This window comes from Alligator mississippiensis, chromosome 9 (assembly GCF_030867095.1).
Source record: "Alligator mississippiensis isolate rAllMis1 chromosome 9, rAllMis1, whole genome shotgun sequence".
Taxonomy (NCBI): domain Eukaryota; kingdom Metazoa; phylum Chordata; order Crocodylia; family Alligatoridae; genus Alligator; species Alligator mississippiensis.
Window position 1 is genome coordinate 74579856 of NC_081832.1, and position 16693 is coordinate 74596548.

General features: G+C 48.9%; 2 protein-coding genes across 4 annotated transcripts in view; one reads left to right on the forward strand and one right to left on the reverse strand.

The window, feature by feature from the left end:
- The first annotated feature begins 476 nt into the window (after positions 1–476).
- LOC102568686 (leukotriene C4 synthase) lies at positions 477–11846 on the forward strand. The gene is made up of 5 exons (XM_006263523.4): positions 477–1259; positions 6845–6944; positions 7584–7654; positions 8582–8663; positions 9383–11846. The coding sequence occupies exons 1-5, from the start codon at positions 1025–1027 to the stop codon at positions 9525–9527; spliced, it is 633 nt and encodes a 210-aa protein (XP_006263585.3). The 5' UTR covers positions 477–1024; the 3' UTR covers positions 9528–11846.
- MGAT4B (alpha-1,3-mannosyl-glycoprotein 4-beta-N-acetylglucosaminyltransferase B) overlaps positions 11741–16693 on the reverse strand; it is a 68446-nt gene continuing 63493 nt past the window's right edge. For all 3 annotated transcript variants that reach the window (XM_006263522.4, XM_019478495.2, XM_019478496.2), the window contains exons 13-15: positions 15867–15954; positions 13709–13821; positions 11741–12972 (exon numbers count right to left, since the gene is read on the reverse strand). In XM_006263522.4, coding sequence (XP_006263584.1) covers positions 12949–12972; positions 13709–13821; positions 15867–15954 — 225 coding nt within the window. In that variant the 3' untranslated portion in view covers positions 11741–12948. The remainder of the gene's footprint in view (positions 12973–13708; positions 13822–15866; positions 15955–16693) is intronic.

The window sequence follows — 16693 nt, forward strand, 5'->3', positions numbered from 1 at the left end:
ACAGGTACTTGGGTATTCTTGTCTTTGACAGATCTGTGCGATTTGTGGAGCTTTTTTTTGCGATTTGTGGGGGTGATGATGTATCGCCCTTCCCTGGAACCCATGTGGAAAATCCTCAAACAAGTGCAGCCCAGATGAGCCTGCGAACTTCACTTCATAAATCTACCGGATACAAAAAATCATGGACTCATCATAGACATTGGATGTATGACACATTACAACCTGCCTGACGTGTGACACACCAGGTACCTGCCTGACCTTACCTCTTACATTCTTTTCCCCTCACCTTTTCTCTCCTCCCCTCCCCTCCTCTCCCATTTTGTCCTACCATTTCCTCTTTTATTGATAGCCTCTTTTTTACCTTGTATTATTACCACTATAATGTTCCCCTTGGCCTTTTTTGTCCCCTGCTTTCTGCCCCCTCCCTTCCCTGCTTTACCTTTTGTCTTTCTCATCTCTACCTATTTACATCCTCCCTGACATCCTGCCACACTTTTAGCTTCTCTCATTCCTTGGAGTCTCAGCTACAACCAAAAACTCAGCATTTTTTAATTTGATAATTTATCTGGCAGTGGTAGGCTTGACTGGAGGATGCTCTGAACCACAACTGAGGAAACCATAATCTTGAAATGTGTCAGGGTGTTGAAACAAAAAGAGCACCAAGTAAAGGAGAAAAAAATCACCTTAGTTTGCAGCTATTTGTGTCTTTAGCTCTTAATAATACACAGGTATTTTGAAATGTTTGTAGTCTGCAAAGATAGGAAAGAATATTCCAACTAGCTTTAAATTCAAAGGAAGAAATTTGCAGCACATGAAGGATTTGGAGAATTGTGAACCATAAATAAAAGGAGAATTTCATTTTGCTACTATTCACTTGCACAGTTTCCAAGGGCTTTCAGCACATTTCTGCATTGCAATGTGGAAAAGGGCATTTGGCAATAACACAGGCGTGCAGGTTTTTAGCAGTGTTGGTCTAAAGACATAGGCAGGCAAGGTTCTTTGGGTGAATCTGATACCTTTTCTGATGCTGGCCGTTCTGGAGCAGAGCTGCAGCATGCAGAGGGTTAACAAGCCCTTTGGAGGAAACACATGCTCCTGCAGAGCAATAAAATTTCAGTCACAGCTGGGGAGAGGAAGCAGTTTCTGGTCACTCTTCTACCTGTCACCAGCTGCTTTTTGCTGCACAACCAAAGACAACAACATGCTGGATAAGATCGCGCTGCTGGCCGCTGTCACCATTTTGGGAGTCCTGGAGCAAGGTAAGGGCAAGATGCCCTTACGTGTATGTGCGGAACGGTGCGCGGTGAAACCCTGCAGCTTTGGGCGTTCACACTGTTGGTGACGGATAGCATGAAGGTTGCTTTTGTCCCAGGTGTTTGTGAATGCAAATTGTTTGAATATTGAAAACCTTAAGCTGACTTCAAACAAACACAAACACAAGGGACTAAAAAGACTTGCTGAGGTCAAAGGTGGTGTTTGAGAGAGATGAAATTAAGTTGGCATTTTAATTTAAGCTAATGGTAAAATACTCCGTTTGATTTAGACTGTAGTAAAGTTTCCAGGCGAGTGTCTGAGGTCTAATGTGACCATAGGAAACTCGAATAAAGACAGTGGGATGAGAGTCAGAACTTCCTATGACATCTGACCGTATCGGCGAGAAGCATGTGTGCAATATATGTGGCTTGCAAAGGTATGTATTTTTGACAGCTTCACATACCAACCTATTCTTGTTACTTCATGCTCAATGTAAAAATACTGTCTGGTGCCCTCCGTGCATTGTGGATTTAGTTTCTTTGCAGTTTACACCAATGTGTTAAACCGTTATTAACGGAGTGAACACAGTGCAGTAGTACAACAGTGGACAGAAACTGCAAAATAACTAAAAGCCGGTGCACTCCAGAAAAACTGCATCACTACAGCCACTGCCATACACAGCAGCAGCAGGCGTCGGTTCCCTTTCCTCTTTGTTGCTGGAAGTCGCTCTGAGCCTTTTTGCAGAAGTCGCCATAGAAACCAAATAAATAAATACATTTATAGGAGGTTGAGCTCCTACCTAGGTTACCATGTCCAGTACTAGAGAGCTCTTTTTATCATTCTCTTGCCACACAGGAGAAATTCAGAGAAGAGCAACAAAACTGATTAATTTCTATTTAAAAAAAACCCTAACTTTCTTCAGCCTTTAAAAATGTAGCTTGCTGAAGCCGTCGGTGGGGAGAAGAGCTCTGGCAGGCTACAGCTCTGGGCTGGGATCTGAATGTCAAGGCGGCAGAATGATTATATAGCGCAGCCCGAGGAGTAACCGAATTTAGTGAGAAGTCCAGCCTCGGCTCTTTCTGGCTGCCAGGGGGTGTGCTGGGACATTTGAAATACCCAGAATTGTATTTTATCCTGAATTCAACTCTCCTTTCATATTAACGTAGCCGTTATTAGGATAAAAAATAGGGAGAGCTGGTGTGAGCACCGTTACTTTCAGCACACCAAACCAGGCTGAGCAAAGCCTTGGGAAGCTTTCCACTGCCTGTGCTGACAAGGACCTGAGTAGGTAATAACCCGTCTGTGCCTCCAAGTGCAACCTTATGTTCAGGAAGTCGGCCTCCCCCCAGGCAGGAACACCAGACTCTCCTTGGGGTGTTTGCTGTTTCAGGCTTGTATTTGCTCCGAGAGCACAAGGGACATGTGCAGAGGACAGGTGGGGGTTAGTACATTCAAACCATCTAAGGAAGCAGGTGATGTTTACAGGCCAAAAGGGAGCAAAATTGGGTTGCAAGCTCTCGCTTCTGTCACTTTTCCAAGGTTAAACCCATCTACTGAAACGTCTTGTGGTGGAGACCACCTTTTTGCATCATTCACCTGAGTTAATTTCAGCATGCTTATAGCAGCTCAGAGTTTGATCTTAAAATACCCGCATCTCTCTCTGGTCACTGCCATCACTTGTGAGGTCCTGGATCTTTGAAATCAGATACAGGTTTCGTTCCACTGGCTGTTTAGCAAAATCGATCTGTTTGGACACAGGACTTTACGATGTCTGCACACATACCACTCTAGGAGGAGTGGGGCAGTTTTACATGCCAGAAAATCAGTATACGCTAATGTGTGCAGCTTGCAATTTAATCCAGTGTACGTGCTACTTGTAGAATAGATGCCAAATGTACAAAATTACCAGCATTTTCCCCAAACAGCTTAATAATCAAAACAGAAAATTCCCAGCCAAAATAATAGATAAGGTTCCTTGGGTGAATTTGATATCTTTTATTAGACCAACCCAAATAGCTGGAGAATAGTTATTAAGCAAGCTTTCGAGTTCAAAAACCCTTCGTCAGGCTAAGCTGAAGGGTTTTTGAACTCGAAAGCTTGCTTAATAACTATTCTCCAACTATTTGGGTTGGTCTAATAAAAGATATCAAATTCACCCAAGGAACCTTGTCTCCCTATGTCCTTAGACCAACACAGCTACAACCTACACCCCTGCAGCCAAAATAATGGCATTCATCAGCGGTGGTTGTTACTGGTTTGAAACGCATGGAAAATGTAAAGGTGGCGAGAGGCTTGTATGTTTCAATAAAATCCAGACGTTGGATATTTTAAGTTAAACTGAATTTGAACGTATACAGTAGTAAGATCCTGAAACTTGACTTGGTCTCTAGCTTGCTTCAACATCCGACCTTGAACCATTTCATTTCCAGTGTGTGCTTGAATGTGTTGCTGCACTGTGGGCTTTTTCAGTAAGGCGTTCTTAGATTTGTGCAGCCTTCCTGTTCTGTCAGTGTATCATCTCTGTCTAGGAAATGTGTCTAGAAGTGGTTTTTTTTTAATCCTTACTAATTATTGTGGCATATGCCCCCTTTCTAAATAGCGGGGAATGTTTGCCTTCATCACGTTGTATTTGATTAACGATTGTGCTGTTTCTTTCTGCCATCTGTCAAAGGCCCGTGCAAAGGCATATTCCTAACACGAGTCACACAAGTAAGAGCAAGATTAATTCAGAGATGGGGGTAGACAGGGAAAGACTGATGTGAGAAACGTTACACAAATACGATTCTTCTAGATTCTGATGCTTCGGAGGATGACGTAATGCAGCAGAGTTGAGATGAACTGAGATGTTCACAGTTATCCGAGTGTAGGGTGAGGCTAGCTTTGCTTAAAACTTAAGCATTTTTAGGAGCGCAAATTTTATGCTCTAACATTCTCTCAATATTTTCCCTTAAAACAATCTGGGATCTTAGAGCTCATTGAATGCCCACAAATGGCCTGTGCCGAGCAGCTGAAAGAACAGGAGGACCAGAACGAAGCTTCCTTTTTCCCTTTTTAAAAGTCCCCCTGTCCTGTTGCATCAATGCTGAAGTGTGTAGGCTTAGAAATGCTTGACAACTGTTGGCAAAACCAAATCTGAGCAGACTCAACAGGCTTTCCCTAGTTGCCCTTTCAGTAGCAGAGGAAAACAACTTGAAAATGCATGTTGCAGTGGTTAGGGTGGGCTCCTATAACACATTGTCAAGCTGAGAGCCATCAACGCTCAAATGCTGGCAGTTCTTGCAGAGACAGGGCAGCTCTGTGGGTCTGGAGGACAACCTTGTCTTCTGTTGGTAGTTTTGCTTCATGCTGATGCATAACTGATGTACAAAAGATTGGATGAGTATTAATGTCAGAGCAGATCAGATCAGATCTCACTTCGAAATCTCTCCCCACAAATCTGCTAATTACTGCTGAATTGAACATTTTGCATCGTATCAGATGTAGTTCACATCTGCCTATTTTCTTTTGGGTTCATGGGAGAGCAAAATCCTGCTGCAGTCTGTCACAGCAGCATGGTGATGTCACTCTTATGGTTTTCCCTGTTTCCATTCGTATAGTTACTCTGGCCCCAAATACATGTATTTTTAATGTTGATTAAAGTGAAAAAAATGTGATCAGATCAGAGACTGGGTGAGGGGATGGACCCCTGCATACTTTGAAAGTACTAAGTGCCATTCATTTAGGGTACACTGTAGTGTCAGATGACTTAAACCTCTCGTGCTAATTCTCATTCTTACGTGAAGGATTCTTTGGCAGGCCTGCTTCTTCCCCTCTCAGCTCTCCATCTCTGCCTGCCTTTACCTCACCTCTTCTTTTTAAAAGTGATGGGACAGGTGCTGCCTTATTCTAGCTATGCTCAGGTGTTATCTATCTTTTCAATGCCATCAAAACCCTTAATTGAACGGGTCTCCCTATGGCTGCTGCAGCTAAGACACACTTTCAGTCCAAAATGATGCTGTTGGCACAGACATTTTGCAGGTTACCTCCAAGCTAACCGTCATCCTGACAGTCTAAGGCCACTGGACTATAATAGTGGACCAAAAAACCCCCTTCTGCTTATTTGAATCTTCCCATTAAAAACAAAGAAGGACGTTACCCAACTTGCAAACCAGGTGTTGGTGTGCTGACCAAGTAAGCCAACTGTGCGAGAGGGAACTCTAACCCTTCTGCACGTGTGTGTGCACCAGAGGAAATCGCAGCAGCTCATGGCTTTGGAAGCCCATTGAGTTGTTTCCAAATGGACTGCTCTTCTTTCATCTCCGGGTGACTGCCTCACTCCACGGCACCTTGCAGGCAGCTGTTCCTCTCTCAATGCCAAATTTCTTTCGAAAGGATGTGAACCTAGGGAAAGTAGCCCAGCCCTGAACAAAGCATTGCTGAGTGCAGCAGCCAGACATGGGTTTCAAAGCAGCTGTCATCACCTATTTTTTTGAGGGTAGAGCTGAAGTTGGCAAGGTTCGGTGCAGTCCCACACGATGCTGCCGAAGCTGCAGAAACCCTGCCAGCGAGAGCTGTGTTTCTTTAGACAGAGCTGCAGGCCGTGCCTGGATCCAGACTGATGGTATCGGTGTCCAACGCCTTTCTGGCATCCTGCCATTTCCACAGAAGTTCTCATGCAAACGCAGTCAGTTGAGCCAGACTCGGTTATCTCACTGCTGGTTACTGGGGTTGAAGCAGCAGGAAGGTTTTCAACAGGTGCTCAGGCTGGATTTGTATGCGACTGCTCCTTTCCCCCTTTGATGGTGGGAGGGAAGGCTGTGAGCCAGTGCCAATGTTATCAACCCTCCCAACAGCACTGTGGGAGTCCTGCCACTGCGGCCTGCGGGCACCGGGCATCCTGTCTGATCCATGCAGTCTTGGATCAGAGGCTCCCAATGGCTGAATGCTGTAGCCTCCATAGCACCTAACCAAGAGGTGGAGGCATGGGGGGAAAGAGCAAAGGCCTGCAGTCCTGAGAGGTGGCTGAAGGGAAAGGGGGAAGCAGCACCCGGGGCGTGTCGGGTCAGCTCTGGATGTGTCATGCATGCACAAGCAGCAGAGGGTGATTTTTAGGTTGTTTTCAAGCCATCTTCCTGCTGCTCACAGGTTGGGCATGGTCAGTGGGGTCAGGCCCAGAGGCTGATCAGAAATGTGACCTCCTCTGGTCTTAAACACCCTGGGAAGGAAGCCACTGAACTGGGGCTGGCAGTCCCCCAGGCAAGGTGAAGCTCGGTTTTGTGTCTCTACCTTCAGCACGTGTGGAGGCGGCCTGGGGAACGCTGTGAAGTGCCGGGGCAACCACTGCTGTTGCTGATCATGTCCAGTGTTGTTATGCAAGCTGTAAGGCAGGCATAGTCTTTGCTCTGCACTGTACGCAAGACGCGCAAACACGAGCACAATGCACGTGCGACACAAAGGGGGTGTTTATTCAAGGTGCTGTGTGATCTTCATGGACCTGGGATGAAAAACCTACAAGCATAGTGGTGATTTCACACCGCTACTTTGAAGCCCAGGAAAGCCAGGGCTGGTGAGTTGCTGCTTGGATGTCACCTCACTTGTGCTTCTCTTTCAGCCTATTTCGCTCTGCAGGTGATCTCTGCCCGGCGGAAGTACAAGGTCTCCCCGCCGTGCGTGATGGGCCCCCCTGAATTTGAGAGAGTCTTCAGAGCTCAGTAAGATTTTTAACTTGTTCCCCGGGGCCTGGCTCAGGCTCTCTCTTCTGAACTTCCTGAAAAGCTGACCCTGTTCAGCTCTTCACCACCCACACTCGGTGCTCCTTAGACCCAGATACTGTGCAGTTGCCTGTCACTGCACCGCAGCCATCAAGTGTTATTTTCAGTCTTGCAAGTAAAAGAAGAGTTTATCCTGCAGCGTTAAAATAACCAGTATTAACGTAACAAGCTGTTTGTTGTGTTGGTCCCCGTACTGAGTTGAAGCCGCAGGTCCCTCTGTCCATGTTAGTCTTCATTGCCCTACGCTGAGGAATTGGTGTTGGTGCTGTCTGTTGAACCAGGGATGACCCTGAGCAGCAAATGGTTTAGAAAAGCATTGGGGCAGATTTTCTCAGGTCCATCACACATAAGCACAGGGCTGGGTGATTTCCCCGTTCAACAGAGAAGGGAAGAACCTACTTGTCTTTCCCACCTTCTGCCGCTGTCGAGGAGTGAGAGACATGCTGGGATGGTGGAGGACTTCGGAGCTGATCTTGAAAAGGAACAGCTCACCCCGTCTCCCAGGGAGAACTGTACAGCCCCTACTTTCTCCGGTGTCCGCGACACAGCTCTAACCCTCTCCTCTCTGACTCTCACTAGGATAAACTGCTCCGAATACTTCCCCATCTTTGTCTCTGTCCTGTGGGTGGCTGGAGTCTTCTTCCATCAAGGTAAAAAAGAAACAAATCAGACCCAAATCCAGAGGCTCCTTGCTTTTGATCGATCACGTTGCTGATCTTATGTCACAGTTCCTAGCTAACTGCTGGAAGAACGGCATCCCACCCCAGCACTTCAAGGAACAGCTGCCTCCTTATTACCAATGGGGGAACAGGACAGGCTAAATTTGACTTGCTTGGTTCTAGGGATGTAGGACAAGGGACCAGGCTCCTATCACAGGCATCGTCTGGCAGCTTCCTTTTAATACTGCTGAGCTGACAGATGCAAAGTCCTTGGTTATTAATGGAGGGGCTTTCCTTTCTAGGAGATATTTGACCAGCGTGAGCTTGTCTAGTCCCTAGAGGTGAACTGTTCCTTGGTGCATGTTCAGCAGTGCTAGCACAGCAGGACTCAGCCTTGGTTGGAACACAGGTACTAAGGAGAAGGAAGCGTGGGAGCAAAGCCTTGCCTGCCTGCCTGCCCGTGGCTCTCTCCTCCCACTGCTCTCCAGAAGAGCAGCTAGACTGAGCACTGGGGCAGCTGCACCCAGCCAGGCACCCTCTTGGCTTTCTGCTACAACATGAGTTTTGGGAATCCAGCTGCCGTATGAATGGCAGGGATTTATTTTAACAGGTACATATATGAAATGGGTTGCTGGCAAAGACCAGTCAGAGCGCAGCTTTTACTGCAAAATCACTGGTTGTTAGAGGCCCGGTTATGTTCTGTAGAAATGTGACTGATCTTCAGACACTTATTTAAAATTCACCATTGTAGAGCCATTGCATTCAGTTTGTTCATGATGGCAATAGATAATGCTTCAGTTGTACCTTCTGTGCCTGACTGCTCTTAGTCAGACGTTCCAGCCACGGCATGCACTTCAGAGATGGTAAGTGATGCTCTGTCCCTGGTAATTACTTCTGTGTTCCTATCTTCCCCCCCAGGGGCGGCTGCAGCCTGTGGGCTCCTCTACCTGTACTCCCGGTACCAGTATTTCAGGGGCTATGCCCTGGCTGCTCATGCAAGGTAAGCAATCTGGCATGCAAACACACCTGTGAATGTGCCAGACAGGTAACCAGGGTGCTTTAAATAGCTGAGTTGTAACTGGGTCCCTCCTTCCTTGCTGTTCAGTACCGGCCCAGAGCTCATTCTTCTTGGCAGCACTAGGACGCTCCATTACTTTACTCAATGGCACGCTGCGCAGGGCCTGGCCTCCCGCTGTCAGACATATTTAGGTCCTTCGAATAGCGCAAGCTCCACCTTTCTCTGCAGTGCTCCAGCCTGCTGAAGCTTCATTTGTGGAGGAAATTGAAGATTGTGAGTCACAGAAGCAAGATTATAACTGAGCAAACTGATCCGTGCATCAGAAGTGTATGCAGGTATCCCCAGGATAACCTGAATGGGTTTCCTGTCAGACATTACCTGTCTTAGCTCCTCAGTCACTTGGAGCTTGTGCTTCTTGAACCCACAAGCGTGCGTCAGCCTGGCTCCTCTACGCTGCTGTTGCCAAACCTGTGAGCACCCCGCAAGGGCTGCTCTGATGACAGCCCAGAGCTGGAAAGGATAGAAGCGGATTTGGGGGGTGGCAGAGGGGAAGAGAAGGGGCTGCTTGCCTAGCCCTGCATACACTCTGCGTGTTGTCTGAAGACCACTGCTCTCCTGGCAGGTCAGCATGTCCCTGAAAATGTGCCAGCAGCGACCCAGGCTTTGCCCACATGACAGCTGCTTGTTTTTTCCTTGCACAGATTGGGTCCCATGCACTTCAGCGCAAGAGTCCTATGGATTCTGATTGGTATGGCCATAGTGGGGCTCCTCATCCACTTCCTGTCTCTCCGCCCACTACTACTGAGACAAGATCTTCTGAGCAAACTGCACCGCTTCCAGGGGTAAATTGTACCCAAAGCCTGAGCAAGACCAAGCGAGGGCAGCACTCACTTCACAAAATGTGCGAAGAGCAGGAGGGTGCTGTGGCTGACAGGCTGTAAGATAACTTAGCTTGCGTTGAGCTGTGTTCTGTGTGGTCAAATGCCTTAATAAAAGGGGGACAGTAGTCCCGTGAGTTCAGACACTCCACCTCAGAAGCGGTTTCAGTTCCAGGTAAGGTGCTGTGCTCCACCCCATCCCTGGCTTAGCTTTCAGAGTCCCCCCTCCCCTCTACAGCATGAACATGGATGCAGAAAAGCACAAGGGAGAGAAAAGGCCTGACATGTAAGTGAGCAGATACTTTCCTCTTTCCTCTCCCAGAGCGCGTGCACCCGCTGCAGTCAGGGTAGAACCCTTGGCCACCCAGAATCAGCTTGGGCAAACGAGAGGGTGTAAAGGGTACAGGAAATTCGAGTGCAAGGGACTCTCCAGCAGGCACCTGTAGTGCAAGGAGTGTGCTACCACACGCTGCTTCTCTAGACAAACACGGACTCCAGGCTGATGCTTGCAGCAGCTCGTACCATCCAACCTGATTGTCCAAGGTGCATTTACACTAAAATCGCCATTTTTCTGAGGTCCCCTGGGTAATGCAGACAAGACAGTGGACCCACAAAGAGGCTGGAGGTTCAAGTCATGCAGTTACTTGGGATGGGAATAGGAGGAGCACCGGCTGTTCCTGCAGGATCAGAACTAGCTTGTTGACTGCAGACAAGTCCCCAGGAAAGGCAGTACTTACCCCCTGCTAGAGCTGCCACAGGCTCTTTCACTCTTCAGAGGTTCCAAAAAGGTGTCAGGGAAGACTTGTTACATTAAGTGATCTGGATTAAGGCATGCATTTGGCCATAGCTGAAGGTGTGGCTTAACCAAGTGTGTCATGTACCTGCTGGTGCTTGGCAGGACTGCAAGCTGTATGTAACAGAGTAAATGGCCGAGTTACCAGCTGCTCTAGTTCAGTGCTTCTCCACCTTAGACTCAAGGTCCACCTCAGAAAATACCAGCTCTCAACTCTCACTCATTTTTAAATTATGGAAAAATAACAGAGCAGTTTTTCTGTTGCAAAGAACTTGGACAGACCCTGGCAGGTCAGAAGGGTTTGAACACTCTGGATTCCTATTTGAAGTCTGAGTTTATCTTGTGAACCATGTTTGCACACCTCAGTGCTACCACTGTGGGGTACCCTGTAGCACCCCTGAAAGGATCTCAAGGCTAAGAGCACCTGCCCCCCCCCCCCCCCCACTAAGCATCACTGCCCTTCTTATCTGAGCACAGAGAAACAAGTGACTTGGCAGCACAGGGGGACTGTCAGATGCAAAGGACCAGGGTGCACTACATGCAGCTGCTGTAAATCCTCTCTGGTGAAGAGCTGTCAGAAAGTGTTTCAGCCCCAAAAACACTCGCAGGGGGGCAAGGTGGGACAAACACAGCTCAATCCATTAAAAAAACTTCCTTTCATGTTAAAACTGATCTGAACTCCCCCCCCCCAACCCCGGCCCCGCAGTGCCTGTTGTTGTTTCCAACATCAGGACGTGTTCCTGCCATTCCTGGCACTGGAGCCAGCTGACTCGCATGTCTGCAATGCTATTGAGACACAGTTTCATGCCCCGAGGGCCAAGCTGCACTAGGCTGCCATGTTGTGCAGACAGCTGAGATGCAAATAGCTGAGCTGCTGGTGCCTGGCAAGCCAGAGCTTAGCAGGACCAGCGGGGCTGCTCCTGGAAGCATTTTAAAGATGTTCTTAAAGGACAACGCTGGGAGTCCGGCTGCTGGCAGGCCCCACTGGGGGGCTGAGGTAAAGCTAGGCAGGGTGCATACAGCAGTGACAGTGAGCCAGTGCCCGAGGAGCAGCCGCAGCCTGGTTTAGCATGTGCACGATGAGGTGTGTGGAAGAGGCTGGCTGTCACCAGCAGCCCCTGGCACTGGTCTCACTCCTCCACTACTCCAAGCACCTCCCTCCTGGCACTGGGAGCTGTAGGAAGATGGGATTGTCTGTACCCGGTCACATTTCTGCAGGCCACAAGGGAGCATGGACAGGACCACAAGGAGGCAAAGAACATTAGCCAGCTCCTACCGTAACCGTCTACAAAGCAGGGCAGAGCTGCAGCGCTGAAGAGTGGGAGGAAGAAACCTGTTTGCTCACTGCAGCTTCAGTCTGAACAGCCTCTGAGTGTAGCTGCAAGGCCAAGGGTTTTAAATTAAACTTTATTACAGTGCACATTTTATATATTTATATATAGATGTACTTGAAAAATCAAATGTATCCAATAATAAAAAATACAGCACATTGAAGTAGTATAATGCATTCCAGTGTATAGCTGAAGAAACATTGGGATTCCAGAAAGTTGCTCTGAAAATATTACACTAATCCCTACCATTTTAGAACTGGGCTACTTTTTTCCAAAAATTCACATCAACCAGGATACTGAAATATTTCTTAAAAAGATGGATTTTGCACTTCATCTTGTGGCATGAAGGCACTGGAGACTTCAACATGAGCTACAGGGCCATGTACAACACTGGCAGGCACAGTGTGGTTTTCTATTTCCCTGCCATCTCCATACAGCTAATCCCCTCTCTTGGACCAAGAGAGGGCTCAGTCTTCATACTCACACAATCCTCAGCTTTGGCCCACAGCAACTGCCCCTGGTTTGAGGGAGGGAAAGACTAGGGAGGCAGACTCTTGGCTGTTCCTCCAATGTATGTCAAGTCAACCCTGTCTGGCAGCCAGTAATGGGAATTCAGTCTCCACTGGTTCATGTCAAGATTGAGGTTCCCTCATACTGCTCCTGCCACAGACCACCCTACCTTACCTCCTCCAGCCCAGCCGGAGACCACCCTCCCCTGGGTGGAAGGTGCCTTTGGCCTTCATGCATGTTAGGTCCTTAGTTTCAGGACAATGCTAAACTGCACTGCGTGTTAGCGTGACCCAAGTGATACACTCAGTCGGAAACACCCATGAGAGGATTAGTGACAGCATGGTCCTTACCCAAGGGAACAAAACCAAACCTTTGCACTGGAAAGCAGGTCTTCTTTGCTCTTCAGACGGCCACAGAGGAGGGGCTGCCCTGTCCTGCCCCAGCCTCTGCGCCCTAGCAGAGGTGGCTGCAGACGTGTGCCAGTGCTGGCACAATGCGGCCTTGTTTAATTCTGCCCAGCACCCACGTGTGGGAACGTGTCTCTGTCCTGCAGTCTAGTGTGGTGCTCACTGGGGTCCTTGTCTCTTGACTGCAGATTTTTCTTCTTCCAGCCCTGGAGCAGAGCGTGGTGCTATGCACACACGTGCTCACAACTGGGTTGCCCAGACACTGCAGACTCGGGGACGGGAGTAGGAGGAAGGGGGAAGGGAAGAATCTGGAACTGCTTGGTGCCGCCACCCGTCAGCCTGGGAATCTCATTCTGCCTTCTTAATAAAGATCTGGGGAGGGGGAAAAGAGGGAGACTAAGTAAAAGGCAGCTGGGCCATGTCATTCTGCAGTGACACTCCTCCATGCAGTCCCCCCACACTCCCAGGAAGAAAATTCTCAGGGCTGAACCAGGTCTTCCCAGTAGAGACCTAGAACAGCCCAGCCCTCCCCCCCAGTACAGCTGTGGTGCAGATGTGCTAAGGGATACTGTGAATAATATAAATTTCTCCTTGCAGAGCTGCCCTGAACATGCAGGCATCCCTTTAAGGAGTCTGCGCACTCCCACCTTGGCTGTTCATCAGGGAAATTGTTCCCAGCCCCGGGATGCGGATATGGGAGCAGCTCCTTTTCTCCAGACCTATTCCAAATGCTGCTTTTACCAACAGCTGCACTGCCAGGATGGCAACTGCATCTGGGAGCTATGGCCTAGGGAGCCTTTTTTTGCAACAGAAGCTGCACAGAATCATCTCTGCCTTAGAGACATAGGCAAAATGCATTGGGGGGGAGGCTTCAATCCACTCCCAGGACAGTCCCTGAATTATTCGTTTTGCTACAATAGGATCAGGATTGAGGCCACAGTTCCAGGTGCTGTAGGAGGCCCTGCCCTCTCTCCCCTCATGCGCTTTCCTTTACAAGAAGGGCTCAAAACTCAGCACGTTAATGTGAGAGCTCCTCCGTGGAGATGGCTGTCTTTCAGGGTGTGACTGGGGAGGAAAGGGGTTGTCCAGCCCCAGTAAAGCAGGTTACCTCACTCAAGATGATCCACACAGGAGAGTCGGTCTGGATGGAGAGCCGGATGGCTTCGAGAGGCCCAAAGGAAGGGTCCACTTCTCCTTCTGCAACACCCTTCAAAAAGGCACCTGGCAGAGGAAAGCAGACAGTTCTGAGGAGGGGGGAAATCACTCGAGCACTGAGCTGAACTCAGCAGGCAGATTCGGAAGCAGCCAGCCTTGACAAAGCCCCCCACGCAAAGCAGGGGCTCTTAGCTATTACTTCAAAGCAAGCCCACAGGCCTCTAATTCAGCCAGTCATGCAAGCTGCAGCCTTTCGGCAGTACCTGCCGTTGGAGATGAGACCCGAGTGTGAATAGTTGCCTAGGCACCTACCACCAAACTAGCTGACTACTGGAGTGTGCTTGCTCCAATGCAAGATCTAGGGCACCGTGATGTCAAATACAAGTCACTTCTGAAGCAAGAATGTCCTTATGAGCTGTGTACATCACAACCATGGAGCCTGGGGAATGAAGCCTTGACTTGTGGGGCCCAGATGGTCGGTAGATGGCAGCCTTGCACAGGAGAAACATTTAGTGCAGGTCTTTCTCAAGCCTTCTGAGACGCTGAGGGTCTTGAGCAGAAAAGGAGCGAGGCGGTGGGCTATATTTAGCCAGTGAATCCTCCCAAGGTGGTTTATATGATCGCAAAGGGCAAGAGTCCAAAAGGCAGTGCAAGACTTCATCTGCAGCACTGGCTTCCCTGAGCCGCCAGCGGGGCATAACTCGCAAACCAAAACAGCCTCTTGACCTCCTTAAGGCATGGTGAAGCCAGTGTCCTGCTGGAGAACTTCTTCAGTGCTGCGACTGCCCTGCTTGGTGCGTCTGAGCTCCAGTCAGCCCAACGTACACAGGTTCCCCCCATCTTGTGCATTTTAGGGCAGAACCGAAGCGAGTTCCCTGCTCAAGTCTCATGTCATTTTTCTGCCTTGCACAGCTCCCTCCGGAAATGCCCAGCAAGGAAGCCCTCGAGCCTTGTGGCATCAGCAATCCTAGCCTGAAGATCTGCTAATAGCTCCTGCTGCAGCTTCTGAGAGGAAACTGGCTGGGAGTTTGTGTACACCAGACCGTGACAGTGTTTTCCATCATGGAAAACCAACTTTGTTCCTCTCCTCTAGGCCCGTTCAGCTTCCCTCTCCCTCCCCAGGAATCGCACTTAATCGGTGTGCATTAGCACACGTAAACACCCTGAATAATTTATAGAAAAAGATCAGAAATCCAAAAACTGAAATCCTCTGAGGACCAGCGTGAAGTACCAGTTAGGAAGGGAAGAATGTAATGCACAGATACAAATCTGGAGTTAGGCAGCAATAAGGCGGTGCAGGTTATAGCAGCTTGCAGTACAAGCTCATGTTGCAAAAAGGCAAATGTCAGCTTGGAGGGTTGTATGCAAGATGTCAGAAACGATTAATCTGTTCTACTTGGCGCTAGCGAGGCCACAGCCAGAGCGCAGGGTCCACTTGTGGACATCACACTGGGAAAGTTGTAGGCAAACTGGAGAGAGATTCCAGAGAGCAGGAGAGAGAGGAGGTTTGGGAAACCACGACCTAGGTGGAAAAGCTGACAGAACTGGGTTCCTTGGCCTAGAAACGAGAAGACTTCACTGTGTAAGTGGCCGTTACTGCAAGGAGGGTGATGGTTCTCGGGGCGGGACGAGATGCAGCTGGTTGGCACTGCAGTCAGGGAGGTTGGAAGTATGATCTTAAGAACAACTTACGGACTAGGGATGTTGCTAAGCCCGTGGAGCTTAGGGAATCCTCTTCACCGGGGCGTTTTAAGGACAGGTTGAAAGAACACTGGTCAGAACAGCCCAAGGGCACAAGCCCAGCCTCAGAGCAGGGACGTGGACTTGCTGAGCTCAAGCTCCTGCCTGGCTCTCTGCTTCTACGGAAAGCAGCCGGGCACAAGGGAAGCTAGCGATTAAAACCCATTCAAGTGCTGACTCATGGAGAGAAAAACAGGCCTAACTGCTCTGAACGACCAACTTCCAATCTCATTTCCAGACAAATCGATTCAGAGTAAGTTTTTTTTTCCTTTTAAAACAGAAATAATGCACCACATATGTTGATCTCCAAACGAATAAAGACTATTATCGGGAAACAGCAGGCCATCTTTTGCCTTGAACCAGTAATTTACCTATCTGTATGTAGCCATCTGATGTCCTGTGGTACTTGAATGCTGTACCTCTTCCCTCCTGCAGGGCTTCCTTATCTGACTGGAGACTCTGTATGGGGAAGAGACAATCTCTGCAGAAAGCCAGTGGCAGGAATTTTGGATGCCTGCTGTGAGCACAGCTTTAATAACCAAGACCTTAAAGCGAACAGCATTTAAACGTTCAAAGGGAAATACTACCAGGGTATGTGAACTTGTCAGAAGGTCTCCACTTTCAAGCACAAAATCTATTAAAATATATGCAGTGGGTATTAGACCTGATGTTTCTCCCCTGCCATGGACTTGTGTGTTAAGTAGAGAAGGACCAAAGCAACAGTGCTTGGATCAGGCTGAGGCCTAAGTCCGAGCTAGCATCTAGGATCTAGGTTCAGATTAGACCATACAGAACTCATGGGTTCTTCTCGTGAGATTCTGTCCCAGAACAGGAGAAGACCGGCAAGACCATCAGTGAGATCCCATAACAAGAACTGCTGCACTGAGGGTGGGTGGGAAATGGGGCCATCCCTCCCTCCAACATCTCCAGACCCAGAACTGTGGGAGCACCAGATCGTGGGTATTGCCCCGCTCTCTCCAACCTCGTGGCTGTGGGGGGGGAAGCCACAGAGCAGCCAGCCAGAGAAGCTGCAATTCTCCAACCGCTCAGCAGCTTTGCCCTGTAAACTCCAACCCCAGTCCTCGCCATCTCCTCACTGCAGCTTCACTCCGGACCCCTTCCTCTTACCCCTCCCTCCTTCCTTTCCCTTTTCTTCTATTAAGCTGATAGCCTCCTATCTAGCCCCCGCCCCAATCAC